The sequence below is a fragment of the Sceloporus undulatus genome, chromosome 11 (genome assembly GCF_019175285.1).
Source record: "Sceloporus undulatus isolate JIND9_A2432 ecotype Alabama chromosome 11, SceUnd_v1.1, whole genome shotgun sequence".
NCBI classification, from domain to species: Eukaryota; Metazoa; Chordata; class Lepidosauria; order Squamata; family Phrynosomatidae; genus Sceloporus; species Sceloporus undulatus.
This window is the reverse complement of record NC_056532.1, coordinates 8426171-8445121: the sequence shown is the minus strand read 5'-3', so window position 1 is coordinate 8445121 and position 18951 is coordinate 8426171. Positions and strand designations below refer to the sequence as shown.

Sequence of the window (18951 nt, the reverse complement as noted above, 5' to 3'; positions counted from 1 at the left end):
AAAAAAAAAGGATGGGAAGAGAGGGGAAAAAAGAGACGGATTTGCTAGCATTGGCAACCTTTGCGCTCGAGAAAAGCCAACATCTGGAATACCCCAAAAAAGAGAGAGAGAAAGAGAAAGTGCTTTTGGGAAAGGATATTTTCTTTCTGTCCACATTTTGGAAAATATGGGCCGCTCCACATTACTTTTATTATGTCATTAAATAATTCTTATTGCAGCTTGTAGGAAAAGAATGTCTCCTTTGAAGGGGGAAACCTCCCCCAGGAGAAGCGGAGGGTGGAACACACCACAAAAGCGAGGAAAGGAGGGGGAAAAACCATATAAATTTCGGCCGCCAATCAGGATTTCCCCAAATTTCTATGGCTAGGAGGAGCAGGCCAGGCCTAGAAGGTGGAAAAGTTACTTTCTGAACAACAGCTCCCAGCCTTCCCTGGGAAAAAGGGAAAAGCAACCCTCGCAAAGGTCTGGGCTTTGCAGCCACAAACGTCCTCAGGTCTGATTTGAAACAAGGGTGACTAAAATGGTGAAGCATGAAGCCCTATGAAGGGAGACGTAAGGAGCTGGGTATGTTGAGCCTGGAGAAGAGAAGGTTAAGAGGTGATGTGTTTAAATATATGGAGGGATCAGTATGTGGTGAGATCTTGTGGCACCTTAGAGACTGATTGAAAGAAATTGAAGTAGACCTCAGTCTGCTTCCTCAGATGCATTCATTTGAAGAGATGTCATACTGAGGATGGAGCAAGCTTGCTTTCTGCTGATCCAGAGAATGGGACACAGAGCAATGGATGCAAGTTACAGGAAAAGAAACCCCACCTAAACATTAGGAGGATCTTCCTAATAGTAAGAGCTGTTTGAAAGTGGACCACACTCCCTTAGAGAATGGTAGAGTCTCCTTCTATGGGGTTTTTTAAGCAGAGGCTGGATGGGCATCTGTTGGGTATGCTTTGATTGAGAGTTCCTGCATGGCAGAATGGGGTTGGACTGGATGGCCCTTCTTGGGGTCTCTTCCAACTCTAGGATTCTATGGCCCTATACAGACAGCCAAAATAAAGCTGCTTCGAGTCACTTTGGAGGTATGGTATTTCAATGATACATCCGTCCCAAGAGTCTGGAAGCCGCACCAAAGCCACACTCCAATTCTAAGGACTGGAGTGCAGCTTTGGTGCAGCTTCCAGACTCTTGGGACGGATGCATCATTGAAACACCATACCTCCAAAATGACTCGAAGCAGCTTTATTTTGGCTGTCTGTATCAGGCCTATGAACCCAGGATAAAAGCGGTAAGGATGGGAACAAAATCTGGGACTTTTGTAACCCATCAAGATGCTTAGTTGGACTTCATATCTCTTAGAATCTCTTAAAATCACTCAGTGATATAATAATAATATTCCCTATTATCACTGGCAGAGAAAGGAATTGCCACTACCTGTTTCCTGATTCCTCTTAACTAGAGATTTCTAGGACTGAATGTGGGACGTTCTGCATCCAAAGCATGCCTCTCCAAAGCAATGCCATGAAACGGACCTCAGCTTGGAGAAAAGATGGATGTCTATATTGACTTGCATGTGGCGATAGGCCGATCTTCTGACTCCGCCACAGAAGACAGGTTCAGCATGGCATTGTGTTTGTTGGTCTGAAAAGTCATTTTCCAAGCCCAGAGATGGAGCTGGCATCCAACCATTTTAGTCACCATGATCTCAACGCTAGCCAGAGCCAAGAGATGCGAGAGGATATTTTCCGATGTGGAAAAGTCCTCTCCGGTGACATTTCGTTTCAGAAGAGGAGAGATTTCCAAAAAGTAAATAATGAAGGGACTTGTAGGTGAAAGAAGGAGAGGAGTGTGGTTGGTGAAACCTCTTGGAGATAATTTAAAGCCGTCATAACACAACGTTTGGGAACATTACTTCTTGGACCGCAACCGCCTGGTGCCTCCCAGCCAGAAGAGTTGCAGCCCCAAAACTGAGTTTTCCAACTTTGCTATCAACTAAAGAAATAAGAGTTAAAGTACAGTACTTACATCGACCCGTGGATAAGTCAACTCTGGTTTTTGGGGTCAATGTTTTGACTAACATATCCAGACTTATACATGAGTATATACAGTAAGTTTAGCTTCATCATCTTGGCCCAAAGACGGCACATATAAATCCTTCCCCTATTGATAACTTTCATTCCTGGCTATATTTCTAGCCCATAGTTTCACCATTAAAGCACATAAGGCTCTACATTTCCAAACTATTGTCTTTGTGACAACAACCCTGGAAGGTCGGTCAAGATAGCAGGGTTGGCAAAACAGAGGGATTGCCACCCCAAATAAATATTCTTCTCTCCCTAAATTAAAAGTTATGTCATTGCTAGAATATTCCTGGAGGCTTTTCGCACCGCTTTCGAGCCCTGCATCCAAAGCCGCAAGGATCAGAAGCCATGTTTTACAACTGGAAATTGGATGCTCAGAGCCCAGGCCAATTGTGTGGCTTACTCCAAAACTGTGAAGCAAGCTAGATCCAGATGACGTTGCTGTCCATGAATGACAAGGAAACCCAAAAACGTTATTGCCGGTCACTTCCAAACGCTGGAGTCTTTTCCTCTTGGCGGGGAGAAGCAACACAACATCTGCTCAGTGCCCCAGGCTAATATATATATACATGATATATTTTGGGATTTTAAATTGCTTTCCATCATATTTCAAACGCCTCGCTTCACTGTTTGGACACTCCGCCATTACAGAGAGGAGATGTCCATTTGCGGAGGCAATAAAATGACATATAAATGTTTAAAGTTTCCGCACCACCTCGCAGTTACAACCGGGAGACCAAAAATGCCAAGACGGTACATAGCGGTAAAAAAAAAAGTTGCGACGGTCGCTTTTCATCCATAACAAGTCTCCAAAAGACCAAACGCTAGTCAAGGTAACAACAGTGGCTAACGTTTTGCGATGCAAGATGGCAAATTAAAAACCTGGCAAAACTATGTTGCTTTAAAGTGGGGGACAAGGGTCCATTTATCCCTCTGACCACCATACAACACTGTTGTAATGCTATAGTTCACTTTAACATGTCATTTCAATACCCTATGAAATTCTTGGGTTTAGTGAGGCCAAAATGCTCTTAGGCTGAGAGCCTCCCTAAACTACAAATCCCAGGAATCCATACAATATTGCCATGGTGGTTAATGTGGACTATAACCGTGTACTCCAAGTCTCCAAGAAGTGGCACAACCAGCATCAAACTCCAAGCCATCATAACCTGAACATCCCAAGCAAAGAGGATAAAGATGAGCCTCCCCCTTTATCCTAAAGACTAAGAAAGGTTTACTCATGGCAGGAATCTGCAAAGTCCCCAGACTTTGTTGGACTTCAGCTTCCAGAAGCCCCAGCTAGGATGGCCAATGGTCAGGGGTTTATGGGAATTGTGGTATAAGAATGTGGTGACGGTGTTTCACCATGTAATGGTGTCCTCTTCTGCATAGTGGACAACCTGTGGCACTCCAGATGTTGCTGGATGATGCCTTTGGTCGAGGGCCACGTTGGGTAGACCTTGCTGAGATACATCGGATGAGCCAGAGGTTGGCCACTCCTGTTCAGCTCCTTTATGGCGTGGAGCCTGGGTGTCTTCAACATCTTAACCATCTTCATCAACTGCATGTACAAGCAAACCTCAAGCCCATCTCGGTCTTGGTTTGCCTCCTTCCTGATCTCTTCCCCTTCCCCGAACCAAGATCCCTGCTCAAGAGGACCAAATTGAGTCTGAGAAAGCCCATGACTATGTCATACCTCCCTCCCACCCCATGCTGCAAGTTTATCTGTACTTGGTGGCAGGTATAACTCTTGTAGGAAGAATATAGGAAGCTTGAATTACACATGGTTGGACCATTGGTCCATCATGTTATCAGATACTGTCCAGTCAAACCATGTGGTGTCGTGGTTTGAACTATGACTCTAGAGCCCAGGGTTTCAATCCCTGCTCATCATCAGCATCCCCATATCCTAAAGAGAGGGAAAAACCACAGGGTTCAAGGTAAAAAACTAAGAGGTAGCCACCATGTACACTGCGCTTTTGGTATCTTCCGGGGTTTGGTTTCAGAACCCACCATGGATACCAAAATCCATGGATGCTCAAGTCCTATTAAATACAATGGCCTAGTAAAATGGTTTCCCTTATAAAAGATGGCAAAAATCAAGGTTTGTTTATTGGAATTTATATTTGTTTGGAATATAGTGGTCCCTCCACATTTGCTGGGGTTAGGGGTGAAGGACTCCTATAAATATGGACAACCCGCAAATAAAAAACAGTATTCCTTTTACTTAAGAAAACACCTCTCTAGGCATCTCCAGCTCCTCAAGTGCAACTCTACGGTCAACATCTGCCAGAAGTTGATCAGAGAATCACGCCGGAGGACCTACAAATGCCTAGAGAGGTGTTTTCTCTAGGAACGTCTAGGTTCTCCAGAACAACTCTATGGTGAACTTCTGGCAGAACTGCGCTGGAGGACCTAGAGATTCCTAGAGAGGACATACGGATCAAAGTCGCAAATAAATCCGCAAAAGTCAAAGCTGCAAATATAGGGGGACAACTACATTTTCGATCCACTGATGGTTGAACCTGTGGATTAAAAAACTTGTAGATATGGAGAGCCTAATGTGTTCTTGAATCTGTGGCCTGAGGCGGCTGCTTCACTCTGGCTAATACCAGGGCTGGCCCTTCCTCCTCAAGCCAGCTTTCCTTGGATGTTGCCTCCTGAGGTCAGGCCTGGGCTTTGAGGGTAGGCTACTTAGGGTTTTCAAAGTGGTCACCCATGGCCTCCGATTCTGCGGAGGTGAGGCCAAAATGGGAGCAGCCATAAAGGCCTCCCTTTTAGGAAGTCACCCCTCACCATGAAGCGCATGGGGAAGGTCACCGTGTCTTTGATGAAGCGCAAAGAGGCCTACTAATATCTCATTAGCCCGTTTTCATTGCATCCGACTTGTCGCTGAAGGGGATTGTGCACACGGCCAGAGTGTTTTACAACATGCCAAGTCCTTTTATAGAGGAATTGTTCGCAGGCCCATTAAAACCAGTAGCTCAAACAAGTTGCCTCGAGTCACACTGCAAAGAAAGAAAGAAAGAAAGAAAAGTCCACCGCAACTCTCTGCTCAAATACCACTAGGACTGAACTCTTCACTGTTGCTTCGTCTCGGCCAGAAAAGTCCAAATGCGGCTCTCCGCGAGGCATAAGGAATCAATCAAGCGGCATCCTGGGAAGGTGATGAACTCCACAATTGTGCATCAGAAACTAATGGGAACCAGGAAGGGCTGCTTTCAGAGAAAGCAAAAGGTGAGCGTCGCCGGGAATCCGCAGCCCAAACAAAATGGAGGCTGGGACAGGTAATCAATTCAATTTGAACAGGTGACCGCCGCCGCCGCTGTGCCCTGTCCTGAAGCATTAAACCATCTTTCTCCGATGACGTCTGGAAGGCCAGCCAGAAAAAAGAAAGAGCCAACATTTAAAGATTTTGTGGCGGCACAACGGCCCACCCTCCTTCTCTCCCTCCCTGCCCTTTTCAGATGCCAGTCTGGAGATTAGATAGCTCCCTTTCCTCTCCATTCATCACCATGAAGGAGAGAAGACAGCTTGGAAGCTGGAACCAACCTTCCACTGGGATTTCTGTACAGTATCATTCAGACAAGATTTTACAACCGCTCATACTAGGGACCCCCCCCCCTCCCTCCCCAAATCCATAGGGTGACGGTTAGCTTTTTCTAACGTAAATCCCTTCCATTTCCGAAAAGCCATTTCCAAATGGCTTTCACAGAGACTTTGATTCCCCTTTCCGCACATCTGGCGCCGAGCATCCATTTGCGATGTTCCGTCAATGCGCCGTTCGTCCAATGCAGATGTGCAGACATCCCTGTGCTGGGTCACAAGACATACGCAAGAAAGAGGCAAGCTGCCAGAGGTTGAATCCCGGGTTTCTAGAGTGAAATGTATACAGACCTTGACCACACAGAAAGGCCATTCCTCAGTGGGATGGTGAATCTTGTTTTTCACCATCTTAAAAACTCCAAGCTTTAGTCCAGGAGTGGATTGTATGGGGCACAGAGGTCTATGCCCCGCTGAAGGTAATTTCAACTGCAGTTTCAGACCTAGAAGCTGAGATGTCTAAGTTCAGACTGTCGTACTTTGGACATATCATGAGAAGGATTGACTTATTAGAAAAGCATTTGGAGATGTAGCCAAATACACAAAGGGCGCAGGGACGTAGCCAAGGGGGAGGGGGTTCTTGGGGTCCGGACCCCCCCTTCCATTAGATAAAATGAATGGTGTGTGCTGCCACACCGCCGCACCCAAGCCCCATTATAATGGTGGCACTTAGTCTGGACCCCCCCTTCCCAAAATCCTGGCTACGTCCCTGAAGGGCGCCATCTTGCATCCCTTCAGCCTAGCGTAAATATCCACAGGCAGATATCTGCTATGCAAGGCTATACAGCCACACATGTCCCTGAGTGCCATTGTGCAATGCACAATACATTATGTGTCATTACAACACACAATATAGAATGAACAACTGCAACGTGTTATGGGCAATACATGATCGCAATGCCAATATAGGACGGACTGCCACATTGCACAATATACAATGGACAACTGCAACCTGCAATGGCAATGCAAATATATGATGTACACGATACTGTACAATGAACTGCAACCTGCAAGGCAATTGCAACACACAATATGTGCTGTGCCACCACAAAATACAGTATACGATGAATGACCACAATGCACGATTCATGACAAACAACTGCAACATGCAATACGCAATTCAAAACCTCAGTGCAAATAGTTGATGTGCACCCACAATGCACAAGATACGATGTGAAACCACAGTGCGCAATGCATGATGTGCAAGGGCAATGCACAATATCGGACGCACAATATGCGCTGAACAACCCCAACATGCAATGCGTTGTCAAATCCACCCCTGCAGCAACAGGTATGTGTCTCTCCATCAGCCTTCCCATATATGGTGGCCTCTGGATGTTTTGTATGACAACTTCCATCCTGCTTGAAGCTGATGGGAAATGTAGTCCAAAACATCTGGAGGTCTCCAGATTGGAGAAAGATGGAGCACACATTTTAAAATGCTTCCGAGATGTATATTATTTCCCCCACTCCACTCCTCTTTTTAACTAGATAATTGTGGTCAGTGGTTACCTATAAAGAGGGGACCCTTTTGAAAATGGTTGCAATGGAAAAACTCAAAAACCTGTCTCATGAAATTCAAGCCGAATTCCACATCGGCAACCAGATCTCTATAAATTACCCTCTGATGCTCGCGAGGATTATCGTAAAAGGGGTTCTGTTCTTCGGAGACTCCTTCTTGCCCCCAGAAGTCTTCCTACTTATTGGTAATCTGAGGCTCCTAAAAGGATCAGCTCTGTAAGCAGAACAAAATGGAACCCATAAACAGCCGAATCGGTCGGGGCATCGTTCCCTTTAATCTTTGAAGAGCAAAGGAATGGGATGGGGAATGGTGGGAGATCATTTCTGGTGCAATTTTTTGGGGTCTCTGGGGATCTCTGCCTAGTAGGAACAACAGGTTGGAAATACAGGAGGATTCCCAAGCTGTACCATGGATGGGGAGAGGCAGGTTGCTTCAGAAAAGGTTGGGTGAGATGCGGGACAGTGGCAGCCCCAGTCCCCATATTGTTAAATCTCCACTAGGTTTATTCCTTGGCTGAGAAGCATTACTTCTCAGTCTTGGTTTCAAGTTTCCATACATGGACCAGGAGAAGTATCGCCATCCTTTGACCCTGGCGGCAAAGAAACACTCATGACTTCTCTCATCTTTCAAATGTTCCTGACTCCTTCTCTTCAACACATCTGGACCAAGGTGGACCTTCACTTGTACATCTGAGAAAGCAGATTGAAGTCTAGGAAAGCTCACGCTGCCAACTTCTTCCTTTTAGAGAGTCTCAAAGGCGCTACAAGATCTCTCTGCATACTGGTCCTACAGACCAACATGGCTATATCTTTGAATCCTATCTCATTTGTACAAACACACACATGCTTTTTAAAAATGCAAACCTGTCAACGCTTGCAGTTGGGTTGGTGCCTTGAGACCAAGCAAATCTGTTCCCTGACCCGCACAACAACAACAACTGCGACAACATCCGCGGAGGAATGCTCACACCCCGACAAATGTGATTTAGGATCCTCACCTGCCTTCCTCATCCTCCTCTTTTCATGAAGTCAATTTCCTGAAGGCTTGTGGCGGCTGCATGGGAACAATCCTTCCTCAGTGCCCCTCTTTAACTTGTTGATCCTTTAATTTCCTCCACCCAGGTCCTGCAGGCAAGCCATTTTTTAACGCCGCTCCTTTGTGCTAATCGCTTGTGGCAGACGGAGTGGAAAAAAGAAAATCAGTCGGGCCCATTGCTACCCATTTGGCCATACGGGGGATTAATAGGAGCAAATGGCTCTCCGCGTTTTAAGAGCCGGGATGTAGGGTCGCCTTGGCCCTTGTTTTGTTTAATAATCTAAACGAATGCCCAAATGAATGAGATGCGATGCAAAATAACACTCTGCCGTCAGGATCGGTGGTACTGGGCTACTACTGGAATGGCTCAGGTAACCATAGGTGGAAGACGCTGTATAAGGGCTGACCCCCAGGCATCTGCCTCCCTTGGGTGGGCAAAGCAGTGGGCATTATATAGTCCATCCCTCACCCGCTAAAATAGGATGCCTGCTTCAAAATGCTAGTGTCAAAGGCTGCTGACACACTGCAGAACGAACATAGTTTGACACCACTTTTAATTGGCATGGCTCCATCCTAGAGAGCCCTGGGATATGTAGTCTGTTGCGGCATCAGGGTTCTCTGATATGAAAGGCAAGATACACTCATCTTTCCAAGTTTGTGGCTTTGACTTTTGCAGCTTTGATTGATCACGGGTTTTATTAATATGTTCCCTCTATCTAGGTCCTCCAATGCAACTCTATGGTCAACTTGAACCAAAAGTCGCACTGAAGGACCTAGAGATTCCTAGAGAGAACACTTCACTGGGCCTTTGTAGCTCCTCCAGCGCAACTCTATGGTCAACTTGAACCAAAAGTCGCACTGAAGGAGCTAGAGATCCCTAGAGAGAACACTCTACTGGGCCTTTGTAGCTCCTCCAGCGCAACTCTATGGTCAACTTGAACCAAAAGTCACACTGAAGGACCTAGAGATCCCCAGAGAGAACACTGCACTAGGCATTTGTAGCTCCTCTAGTGCAACTCTATGGTCAATGTCTGGCAAATGTTGAATACAGAGTTGCGCTGGAGGACCTAGAGATTCCTAGAGACGTGATCTCTCAGATAAAAACATAGTGTTTTTGTTATTTGTGGGTTTTTCACGTTCATGGAGCTCTTGTGCTCCTAACCCCAGCGAATGAGGAGGGACGAGTGTATCTCAAGTCTACAATTCTTTGATTCTACCTGGTCAAAAGGAGAAGTGAAGATAGGAGGCAGGAACTTCAACTATCTAAGCTATGTGGATGACACCATACTACTAGCGGAAAACAGAATTGGAACAATGCCTAAGGAAGATCAAAAACAAAAGTGCAAAATCAACCCTACTGCTGAACGGAAAGAAACCACAGAGGATCGACATAAATTCAACCTAGATAAAGAGAGTAATCGAAATGGTGAAAGGGTTCCCGTACTGCGGATCAAACATTGATAAGGACGGAGACTGCAGTCAAGAAATAAGATGGCAACTAGGAATGGGAAGGGTAGCTATGAAAGAACTGGACAAGGTCCTAAAGCAAACTCTGGTCCTGCCGGCGTTTTGGACGTCAGCTCCCAGAAGCCCCAGTCAGCTTGGCCAGGAATACTGGGAGCTGAAGTCCAAAACACCTGGCAGACCAAAGTTTGGGAACCACTGTCCTAAGTGTAAAGGTATACAACAGAGTATTGCGCTTCTTGAATAACTGCAGAGTTTGGCTAAGTGAAAACGACTACAGATTAGGGTGTTAGGAAGGTCATCTATACCATCCCAAACCATAGGTCCATCTAAACATGATATTAAGATCTTCACCGATTACAAATATGAAGTATGAAACAACAAAGGCAGACCTTCACTCAGTTCCTTAATATGTATGGAGTCCTACCTATTTCCCACTGTCACTTTTAGGTCTGTTGTTGTGTGCCTTTGAGTGGTTTCAGACTTACAGAAACTTTGATGTGAACCTATCAAGGGGTTGTCTTCCCAAATTTATTCAGAGGGGGTTAGCCATTGCCTTCTTCTGAGGGTGAGAGAGGGTGATTTAGCCAAAGTCACCAATGGATTTGGGCATTTTAATGCCCTGGTAGCCTGAAGTCCAAGTCCAACACTCAAACTACTACACAAAGTCAAGGGCATCTTAATGGCCTGGAGTCCAAGTCACACTCAAACTACACACAAAGTCAAGGGCATTTTAAGAGCCTGGAGTCCAAATCCAACCTGCAACACTACTAACAAGTCAAGCATCTTAAGGGCCTGGAGTCCAAGTCCAACACTCAACTACTACACAAAGTCAAGGGCATCTCAATGGCCTGGATCCAAGTCCGAACACTCAAACTACACAAAGTCAAGGGCATCTAAGGCCTGGAGTCAAGTCCAACACCAACACTACTACCAAAGTCAAGGGCATTTAAGGGCCTGAGTCCAAGTCAGACACGCAAACTACTACCAAAAGCAGGGCATCTTAAGGCACTGGAGTCGCAAGTCGCGACACTCAAACTACTACACAAAGTCAAGGGCATCTAAATGCCTGGAGTCCAGTCCGACACTCAACTACTCCACAAGGTCAAGGGCATCTCAATGCCTGGAAAGTCCAAGTCCGACACTCAAACTACTACACAAAGTCAGGGGTATTTTAAGGGCCTGGAGTCCAAGTCCAACACTCAAACTACTACACAATGCCGGGTCCTTTTAAAGGTTATCTTCATATTAATATTAGAAAGTTAACTTGTTTTAAAAGAGGGAAGCTGAGAGAGGATGAGAAAGAGAAAGCAGGAGATGATCATCATCATTTGAGTCGGAGCCAACAGGCGATAACAAATACACCCCAGAAAGTGGCATTTAGCAGCATTTACCCAACATCTAATCCAGAATGGTTATCCACATGGCAGAAACAGGATTAACAAAGCCAGTCCCAGTTGATTTATGGCCTGCTAATCCCTCCCTTAGACGGGTCCGATTTGGAGAGGCCCGATTCCACCGGGAAAATCTCTACATGGGGATCAGTGCCGCATCTGGGCATAAGATCCTAATTATTTGAAAGCCATTTGTTTTGATAGCATGCTTTTTGGGGATGTTTTTTTTAAAAAATGTGTTTGAGTCAAGGGCATTTTAAGGCCTTATTAAATGGCTCTTTTACAGCAGACTGTCTGTTCGGTCTTGCTGACCAGGTCTGCATCGCAGGGCTGCAATTCCTCCCCCCAAATAAAACTTTTGAGGGTAGCTGAAGAAATATTCCACAAATGGCTCTACTATAACCCTTTCCAAAATGTTACTGGGGGGGGGGTTATAAAATGCACACACTCACACAGATACAGACAGAAGGTAGGAGAATATATGTATTACCTTTTCTGAAATCTATCTAGACCAAAATTCTGTTCCAGCACAAAGAAGTGTCTTTATGTCGACTCCAATTTATGGCGACCCTATCCTTGGATTTCCTTGGCTAGAATTATCTTAAGTAGGTTTGCCTTCCATAGCTGAGCAAAGATTGGTCTCCTAGATTCCTAACCCAACATTCAAACCAATATGCCACACTGGCTACCAATTTGTATACAGTACCTTTCATTGAAAGGATCATGACCCAAATAAAGACAGTATTCATCTTCAAAATAATAACAACGGCAACAAAACCAACAAGCGGCAGACGCAGCAATTTCACCAAACGCACAGAAAACAATGTTCACTAAAAAATTGTACAGATGTCTTCAGCTACCGAGCCAGCATTACATCCTTAGCATTACATCTTTAGCATTACACCTTTAGCAGAAAATATGGTACCAGAGGCAGAAATAACATGGAAAGAAAAAGGATAGTTTCTGTGACACAATTAAAAGAAAATGTTTTGTTTTGTTTTAAATGCAGGAGGGGAAGCGGTTTAACTTTCCACTTATCTCTGTGTTCTTCTATTCCTGCCCACTCATTCAGAGATTCAGTCTGCAAGTGCTGTTTAACTTACCTGTTGTAGGCAGACACAGGTTGTAGTAGTAAACTGCAAGACGTTTCAAAGGACAACTCGCCCAATTGCCTGCTGACGCATGAAATCTGCTGCTACACCTTTCTGGACAAAAGGCTCTGGCTGAGACATCTCTCTTCTGCTCTGCCATGAAACAGCTTAGAGCAGCGGTTCCTAAACTTTGGTCCTCCAGATGTTTTGGACTTCAACTCCCAGAATTCCTGGCTGCTGGCCAAGCTGGATGGGGATTCTGAGAGTTGAAATCCAAAACACCTGGAGGACTGACGTTTGGGAATCACTGGCTTAGATCATAAGGACTTTTTTCTTACTGCCTAGTCACGGTCCCTGGCTCTTGCAATTCAAACCTGCCCACTGGAGCCACACAACAAACACACTCATCCCTCCATATTTGATATTTGTGGATTTGATTATCCATGGATTTGATTAATAGGTTCTCTCTAGGAATGTCTAGGTCCTCCAGTGCAACTCTATGGTCAACTCTAACTAAACGTTGCACTGAAAGACCTAGAGCAGTGGTTCCCAATCTTGGCCTTCCAGGAGTTTTGGACCTCAACTCCCAGAATTCCTGATTGTTAGCCAAGCTGAGTGTGGCTTCTGGGAACTGAAGTTCAAAATACATGGAGGACCAATGTTTGAGAACCACTGTCCTAGAGATTCCTAGAGAGAATACTCTACTAGGCCTTTGTAGCTCCTCCAGTGCAGTTCTATGGTCAGTGTCTGTCGGACGTTGGCCACAGAGTTGCCCTGGAGGACCTAGAGATTCCTAGAGAGAATACTCTACTAGGCCTTTGTAGCTCCTCCAACGCAGTTCAATGGTCAGTGTCTGTCGGACGTTGACCACAGAGTTGCCCTGGAGGACCTAGAGATTCCTAGAGAGAAGACTCTACTAGGCCTTTGTAGCTCCTCCAACGCAGTTCGATGGTCAGTGTCTGTCGGACGTTGACCACAGAGTCGCCCTGGAGGACCTAGAGATTCCTAGAGAGAATACTCTACTAGGCCTTTGTAGCTCCTCCAACGCAGTTCAATGGTCAGTGTCTGTCGGACGTTGACCACAGAGTTGCCCTGGAGGACCTAGAGATTCCTAGAGAGGTGCCCTCTCAGTAAAGACATAGTGTTTTTGTTATCTGCGGTTTTGCCATATTCATGGGGGTTTTGTGCCCCTAACCCTAGCAAATATGGAAGAACAAGTGTATGTGCCTCTTCTGTGTCAATGAAACTACTGTATCTTAACCCTTATTTAAAAGAAGGAACCATCTCCTGGTGAAAAGTAAGAGTATAACATGTGAAGCACTGACCGCCTCTACTCTCTCATCCATCCTGCCTTAAGAGTAAGCATAAAGAGCTCTGTCTGCTGGAAATTTGTAACTTATTTGACATTGTTTTGCTTTGCTTCATCCTTTAGATCCCTTGCTATGTGCCCCTGAATTTTACCCTCGACTTATCCGTGGCTCATAGCTAAATCCATAACTTTGGTCCCAAAGTTTGCCCTCGACCTATACATGAGGTCGACTTATAGTTGAGTAGATACGGTACTCTCTAAATTGTAGACATTTGGGGGGGGGAACCATACCAAGCCCAACTGGCTCAAAGAAGTAATGTAATGTCAAAAATTGATTTGAAAAGTCTAAAGCTGAAATGTAAAAACCTTGCACCTGCGACAGATAAATGTCCCATGAGTGGTGGGGAATATATGTAGTACGTTGGTCTTCTAAAAACTAGTCACAGTCATTGTAGCTGAAGTCTCTCCAAAAGTTAATAGAAATTTTTTTACCTGGAATTCCAGGAAAGAAGGAAAGTGAGACATCGGTCCAAGAAATTCTTTGAGACGCCGTTCAATTCCAGCAAACGTTCAACGTTCGGTACTTGACAGATGTACAGAAATCGACTGGGGGAGCCAAACCTATGACTGGGAAGAAAGAGAAGATAACATTAAAATCATTTCATTTTACCGATAACCATCTTTATATTACGTCTGTAAAAAAGTCTGGCAAATAACGTATCCGTGGAATATCCGTCGAAACAGAAGTCACACCGTCTTCGTCGTCCCAATAAATATGAGAAGGAGTAGCAGTATTTATTTATTTGAGATTTGTATCTCAAGGCATATAAAACCGTGGCCAACAACACTCAATGCAATCAATGCAGCGGCAATAAATAATGCCACAAATAAAGACAGCCTAATAAAAAAACATCAATAAAACTAGCCAAACAATGTGGGAACGCCAAAACCAACAGCAACTACAGTCATAAAACAGCCAAGTCAGCTTCATGATGTCTTGGAAAAATTAGAGATTCCATGAAAGTTTGCTGTCCAAACTATCAAGAGAAGAAGCAATGCTTAATTTTGGGGACTGCCTTGAGAGTTTGCAGTCAAGGGCCTTTGAGGTGACTCCTATTTATTTGTGACGCTATCCTAAGGTTTTCTTGGCATGATTTGTTCAGAGAGGGCTTGCCGTTGCCTTCCTCTGAGGCTGAGACAGCGTGACTTGTCCAAAGTCACCAAGTGCATTTCGTGGCACAAATGGGAACCAAAACCTGGGCCTGTTACAGACAGGCCAAAATAAAGCTGCTTCGAGTCACTTTGGAGGAATGGTATTTCAATGACGCATGTGTCCCAAGAGTCCAAAAGCCGCACCAAAGCTGCACTCCAGTCCTTAGAACTGGAGTGTGCCTTTGGTGCGGCTTTTGGACTCATAGGACGCATGCATCATTGAAATAGCATACCTCCAAAGTGACTCGAAGCAGCTTTATTTTGGCCTGGTCTCCAGAGTCATAGTCCAACGCTCAAACTATGGTTAGTTTGGGATCAAGACATTGCTGAAATATGTTCTTTTAATGTGTGCGGTGTAGGGACCTTTCCATGTTATTTCTGCCTCTGGTACCATATTTGCTGGACTTTGTCCCCCAAAACAAGTTGAGTACTTTGGATGGCTCCTTTACAGTTCAAACTAGAAGCCAAAGCGGATTCGCCACCCCACTGACATGGATGTATCCAGTTGCCCTGGGTACATAACTACTAGTTGGACTTACTTTGAAGAACACTCATGAGTATGGTGGTGCGTTCCAAATAATGTTCACACTGCCATATAACCAGGGTACCATTTTCATACTCCCATAGAATGCCACTTACAGGTATATGAACTATCAAAAAGAAGTGGGGAGAAGGGGAGCGAGAGAGAGATTGAAAAGAAAAGCAACAAGTGGACTCAAGAGGCAGAGATTTTTTGCCAACGCCTGGATGTTTTGCATTAATGTGGTCCCAGCGCACACACATCCAGAGCTAAGAAGTCAGCATGCCAAAAAATCAGGCGAGCGAGGTGTGTTTTTATGGCAGGATCGTAAACCCACAAAATTAGTGGTTGGGAATGGAAATTCTGACACGCTCTCGATATTAATAGCAGGAATAAGCAAATGGCTCTTTTGGAAAAGGACGAAACAGCCTCCTGGGTCAACGCTGTTGCAGAGTCTGACTCTTGTAACTTGGGAGGCTAAAGTCTGTAGATCGGGGAAAATGGGGTAGGAGCAGAGGTTGCACCCCTTGTTGGGAGCATGGGTGCAAGGCACAGGAGAAACGGAGATCGATACAAAGGACGACACATTGGACCAGTGAGTTATGGGTTGAAGATGTCCCCTTGGGCCATGGTATCTTAAGTCTAGGAAAGCTCACGCTGCCAACTTCTTTCTTTCAGTGAGTCTCAAAGGTGCTACAAGATCTTTCTACACACTATTTATGTTTCAGATTAACATTAGGTCCTAGAATTCTGGGGGTTGTAGTCCAAAGTGTAACTGTGATAAGTTTTGTTGAGTAGCCGAGGAAGGAAAGCACGCGAAGGAATAGATAAGGTGGTGCGGCGAGGCCTCATCTCCAACTCCGTTGGCACACTTGAATGCAACTCTGGGTTGGCAACTCACAGCTTTAAAGAGCATTCATGAAGACAGGTCTCTGTGTTTAGAAAAGCCCTGGGTTGTTGTTGTAGTTGTGTTTTAAAGGGAGAGGATGCAGAGTTGAGGCAAAGGTGTTATTCCAACCTCACCGTTGTAGGAAAGGTGCCTTCAAGGCAAGATTCCTTTCCTCGCTCCAGGGTTGAGTAATTCCCAGGCTTTGCGCACAACTGAGCATCGGTGCGATGCATCTGCTTGGTAGGAAGAGCCAAGTTCCTAGAATCAGCCAGACACGGACAAGTGTGTGTACCTTCGGCCCTGTCTAGACGAAGAAATGACGGCTTCCATCCCGCAGTGGTCAGTTTCTGAAAGGGATGTGGCCGTCTGTGATCCCAGGGCCATGTGCGGCGGCAGTGGAGAGAGTTCAGATTTCAACCCCTTTTGGGGGAAGTTCCAAACATTTCGTCAAAAGCATTACTCTTCTGAACTTGTGGTAACCCTACTGGGCACGCCGTGCCAAGCAGGCAAGCCTTCCAAAAAATGACCGTTTTATTCAGGGCCAGCTGTGGCTGGAAAGGAGAAACCTTAATTCATTCAATGTGAAAAGGGTCACAGGGAAATCATGGCACGAACTGGGGGACAGGGGAGGAATGTGGTTTGAAGTTGAACACGAAACTTACTTCATTTGGCACTTTTGGACTCAAGCAATTAGACACAGTTTCCCTTTGCAGCCATCTGATTTTATTTAAGCGTGCACATTTGTGCAAACGTTTAAAAGTTGCACATTTGTGCAAAAGTTTAAAAGTGTGCAAAACTGTATATATATAAGGGAAAAGCATAGACTCCAGGGTCAGATCATTTCTGGTCCGTCCTCTCATGTTGAGACTACAACTACAATCCAGGCAAACCAGCCAACGTTCAGAGATAATGAAAGATGGAAGCTGCCCATCCTGGAGTATATGAACGCTGGGAAAAAATGAGCATGAACTTGTTATCTGCATACCTTACTATGAAGACGCATCACCACCATTCATAGATCCAGGTCACCTTAGCCTTTCTCTTCACAGTTGTAAGGACACAAAAAGCTGCTTCATACCAGGGCAAATTATTATTCCATTTTGGAGGAGAGGCAACCCCTTGAGACAAGATTGCCAGAAGGTACCTTGCCCCACGTCAGACTACAACTAAATTCCTCTTGCATAAAATATCCAGTGCGCCACCGAGGAGTCTGATCAAGCCCCACATCCTAGACATGGTCGTTTTTAATGCACCCTGATCTATATAGAGGTCCGCATTTCATTGAGTCAGCACCCACATGCAATCTGAACCCAAAACGTTGGTCTTCCTACCTTCAGTAAGAGGCAATTGCAATTCCTGTGCTAAGCCTAAATCTCAGACTCATGCTAGAATGTGCAAGGTTCAAGTCCTATACAACTTGATGGGAAGCAACTAGAGCCAGCTCTGGCATTAGCAGGGTAGAATCATAGGCTTGTTACAGACTACCAAAATAAAGCTGCTTTGGGTCTCTTTGGAGGTATGCTGTTTAAATGATGCATGCATCCTAAGAATCCGGAAGCTGCACCAAAGCTGCCCTCCAGTGCTTAGGAATGGAGTGTGGCTTTGGCGCAACCTCTGGACTCTTAGGACCCATGCATCATTTAAATAGCATACCTCCAAAGAGACCTGAAGCAGCTTTATTTTGGCAGTCTGTAACAGGCCATAGAATCATAGAGTTGGAAGAGACCACAAGGGCCATCCAGTCCAACCCCCTGCCATGCAAGAAATCCATATCAAAGCATCCCCGACAGATGGCCATCCAGCCTCTGCTTAAAGACTTCCAAAGAAGGGTAAGCCAACTATCTAGGTGCAGAAGATCTGGGATAACATGGAAGGGCAGCAGATGGCCATTTGTGACGTTATGGTTATATTTTAGTGTCAGGGAAGGTGAGAGGTGTTTGTGGGGGTGTTAAAATAACTGGGCTAGCTTTAGGTACGACAGACCCTAGTGTAAGTAGTGGGTGCCATTTTAGCTCAGGTTGTCCTGCAGATATCTTTTGCACACGTGTGTGTATGATGACTGGTAATAAGCCAATCGCCAACACATCTCCCATGTTTGTCATGGATTCCAGAAGGATGCATCGCTCATTCATTCATTCATACCTTTTGCAGTCCAAAACCCCTGACTTTCCCCCAGCTCTGGTCGTGATGAACCTTGACACAACTCTGTAACACATCCTAAAACAGGCAGGATCCAAACAGCCATTGCTGCAGTATTTTCTGCAATAACTAGAATCCCCATCAGGGATAAATACATATGAAACAACAGCAGCACCAGAATGAAGAAACCAGCATCAAGGCCTAAGAGAGATGCAGTGCCAGGACCATGGGCATCTTTCAGGAGTGCTGTAGTTGTGTATTCCTGAATGACAAGGGTACTGCACCATTGTGGTCCCTTCCAAGTCTATGGCCTGTTAGACTGCCAAAATAAAGCTGCTTGGGTCTCTTTGGAGGTATGCAGTTTAAATGATGCATGGGTCCTAAGAGTCCGGAGGTTGCTCCAAAGCCACACTCCATCTAAGCACTGAGGGCAGCTTTGGTGCAGCTTCTGGATTCTTAGGACCCATGCATCATTTAAATAGCATACTTCCAAAGAGACCCGAAGCAGCTTTATTTTGGCAGCCTGTAACAGGCCTATGTTTCATTTGGCACAAAGATAGCTTACCATCAAAGGCAAAAGACGCTCACTTAAAAGATAAGGGAAGAGAGATATCTCCCATCTGGGATTAATTTTTTATTATTGGGGGGGGGGAGATGGGGGGCAATCCTGACTTCTTGATAGCATTCGGCATTCCGCATTT

At 45.3% G+C, this 18951-nt stretch overlaps 1 protein-coding gene across 1 annotated transcript in view; it reads right to left on the bottom strand.

Moving 5' to 3' along the window:
• BRIP1 (BRCA1 interacting helicase 1) overlaps nucleotides 1–18951 on the bottom strand; it is a 194990-nt gene that overhangs the window by 21545 nt on the left and 154494 nt on the right. Inside the window, exon 21 of the mRNA XM_042442247.1 lies at nucleotides 13983–14117. Within this exon, the coding sequence (XP_042298181.1) occupies nucleotides 14044–14117 (74 nt within the window). The 3' untranslated portion in view covers nucleotides 13983–14043. The remainder of the gene's footprint in view (nucleotides 1–13982; nucleotides 14118–18951) is intronic.